The 2723-nt window shown below is 43.3% G+C and overlaps 1 protein-coding gene across 1 annotated transcript; it reads left to right on the forward strand.

Annotated features, from left to right (window-relative positions):
* Positions 1 to 1197: 1197 nt before the first annotated feature.
* On the forward strand, positions 1198 to 2386 carry LOC125917063 (olfactory receptor 51E2). Its single transcript, XM_049623321.1, has one exon. It carries the CDS (start codon positions 1330 to 1332, stop codon positions 2290 to 2292), a length of 963 nt encoding a protein of 320 aa, XP_049479278.1. The 5' UTR covers positions 1198 to 1329; the 3' UTR covers positions 2293 to 2386.
* The last annotated feature ends 337 nt before the right edge of the window (positions 2387 to 2723 follow it).

Raw genomic sequence — 2723 nt, forward strand, 5'->3', positions numbered from 1 at the left:
TAGGAGTGTTAGGACTCAACCTAAGATCTCCTTGGGGTAAGGAATATGGCCTTGGAGGCAGCTGTCTTATGTGGAGAAACACATCAGCCAGGAATAGAGAGAAGAGCCTTCACAAGGGACAATGCCAGGCAGCTAGGATCTGTTGGAGGCTACATACCCTGATCTGCTGGAAGCCAGGACCTTCATCCCCAGATAAGTCAGTGGAGGGAACTACTCCCAAAGGAGTTTCCTTATTTTCCTCAATAGATTGACTTGTGGGCCTCTTTTCCTTAGTGGTTTTTTTTTTTTTTTCATTTTTAGAAAATTCCTGTTTTTGTGTTTCTTTCTTCCCTTGCTGGCCTTAGACCTAGGGACCTAAAATCCTGGAAGTCTGAAGGAAGAAAAAAAAAAACCCAAAACCTATCCCCATTGTCTTGGTATACCCATTAATCCCTTCTCTAATTCCTACTTAATGTTTAAAAACAAAAGGATCATTTCTCTTCCCCTCCCATGCATTAAATGCACACTTTATGCTAACACTTATCCCAAAATTCTAATAATTTTGTTACTTGTCTATCTTCCACCATAGACAAGGCATCTGAAGGGCAAAAGATGTGTCTTTTATCTCTGTGTCATGAGCATCTAGAAAATTGCCTTGTACATAGTAGATCATATAAGTAGATGCTTATAAAATGAATGAACAATTGAAGGAAAGGAAGGGAAGGAGAACACACCTGTAAAGGGGTTCCCAATAGGGTATCTGTTAACACTTATCTGAGAAAAGGACCACCCAGTATCCAGACAATGAAGGTGTGGGCCAGGAGTCTGAAGGAATTTGGAAAGGATACATTTTGGGATAAGCATTGTTCTCCCCAGGTTCCCTTTAAAAAATGTAAACGGACCTTGGGAATAGTAACTGATAAATGAATTTTTTTATGTTTATTTTTGAGAGAGAAAGCACGAATAGGACAGGGACAGAGAGAAAGGGAAACAGAGGATCAAAAGCGGACTCTCCACTGACAACAGTGAGCCTGATGTGGGATTCGAAATCGCCAACTGTGAGATCATGACCTGAGCCAAAGTCAAACGCTCAACCAACTGAGCCACCTCAGGCTCCCTGATAAATGAATTTTAACTACCATTTTCCCTTTGGAAGAGGACTTTAGAGCTTATGAAAGAGTGTAAATGGCTTGGAAGAGTGGGAGGAGACAGTAGGAGAGGGAGAGCTGAGAAACATTCAGTTTCCAGGATTCCAGGGCTGGCCTCTCTGATTGTGCTCCATGTCCTTGCAGGCTAGCTGGCTGCCAGTGTGACCTCACCCTCTCCAGTGTCCCCTACTCGGTGCCAGCTATGAGTTCCTGCAACTTCACACATGCCACCTTTGTACTCATTGGTATCCCCGGATTAGAAGAAGCCCATTTCTGGATCGGCTTCCCCCTGCTTTCAATGTATGCCATAGCAGTGTTTGGAAACTGCATCGTGGTGTTCATCATAAGGACGGAGCGCAGCCTGCATGCTCCCATGTACCTCTTTCTCTGCATGTTGGCAGCCATTGACCTGGCATTGTCCACATCCACCATGCCCAAGATCCTTGCCCTCTTCTGGTTTGATTCCCGGGAGATTACCTATGATGCCTGCATTGCCCAGATGTTTTTTATTCATGCCCTCTCAGCTATTGAGTCCACCATCCTGCTGGCCATGGCCTTTGACCGTTATATAGCCATCTGTCACCCACTACGCCACGCAGCAGTACTCAACAATACAGTAACAGCCCAGATTGGCATGGTGGCCGTGGTCCGTGGATCCCTCTTCTTTATCCCACTGCCTCTGCTCATCAAGCGGCTGGCCTTCTGCCACTCCAATGTGCTCTCACACTCCTATTGTGTGCACCAGGATATGATGAAGTTGGCCTATGCAGACACATTGCCCAATGAGGTCTATGGTCTTACTGCCATTCTGCTGGTTATGGGCGTGGATGTCCTCTTCATCTCCTTGTCCTATTTTCTGATTATACGAACAGTTCTACAACTGCCTTCCAAGTCAGAGCGGGCCAAGGCTTTTGGAACCTGTATGTCACACATCGGTGTGGTTTTAGCCTTCTATGTTCCTCTCATTGGACTCTCAGTGGTTCACCGTTTTGGAAAGAGCCTTGACCCCATCGTGCATGTTCTTATGGGTGATGTCTATCTATTTCTGCCTCCTGTGATCAACCCCATCATCTATGGTGCCAAGACCAAAAAGATCAGAACTCGGATGCTAGCTATGTTCAAGATCAGCTGTGACAAGGACCCTCAGGCTGTGGGAAGCAGGTGATCTTTACCACTTTCCCTTATCCTTAGTGGCTTGACATAATGATTTCATAATACTAGCTTATTTCTAGTTGCCTATTTAATGATTTTTCTTGCTGTGGCCTCCAAATGCTACCTCTGCTTGGGATGAAAGTTTGGAGGCTACCATGATTTCCTTTCATAGGAAATTAGTTTTTATTAATGAAAATTCACAATTTTGGAATATAAATTCTTGAGCATCACAGCTGATGGTATAATTGGCAATATGTAGCAAGAAATTTTTAAAACTTATATGCTTTAATGCTTTCTCACTTTTGGAAATTTATCCTAACAAAATATCCCTAAATGCTGAAAGCAGTTTTTCATAAAATACATTGGCTACACCACTATTAATCATATACTAAAGATCACAGGATATAATATATAAAAGTAAGGAATAGTAAATTTGAGTATGGT

This window comes from Panthera uncia, chromosome D1, assembly GCF_023721935.1.
Source record: "Panthera uncia isolate 11264 chromosome D1, Puncia_PCG_1.0, whole genome shotgun sequence".
Lineage (NCBI taxonomy): Eukaryota > Metazoa > Chordata > Mammalia > Carnivora > Felidae > Panthera > Panthera uncia.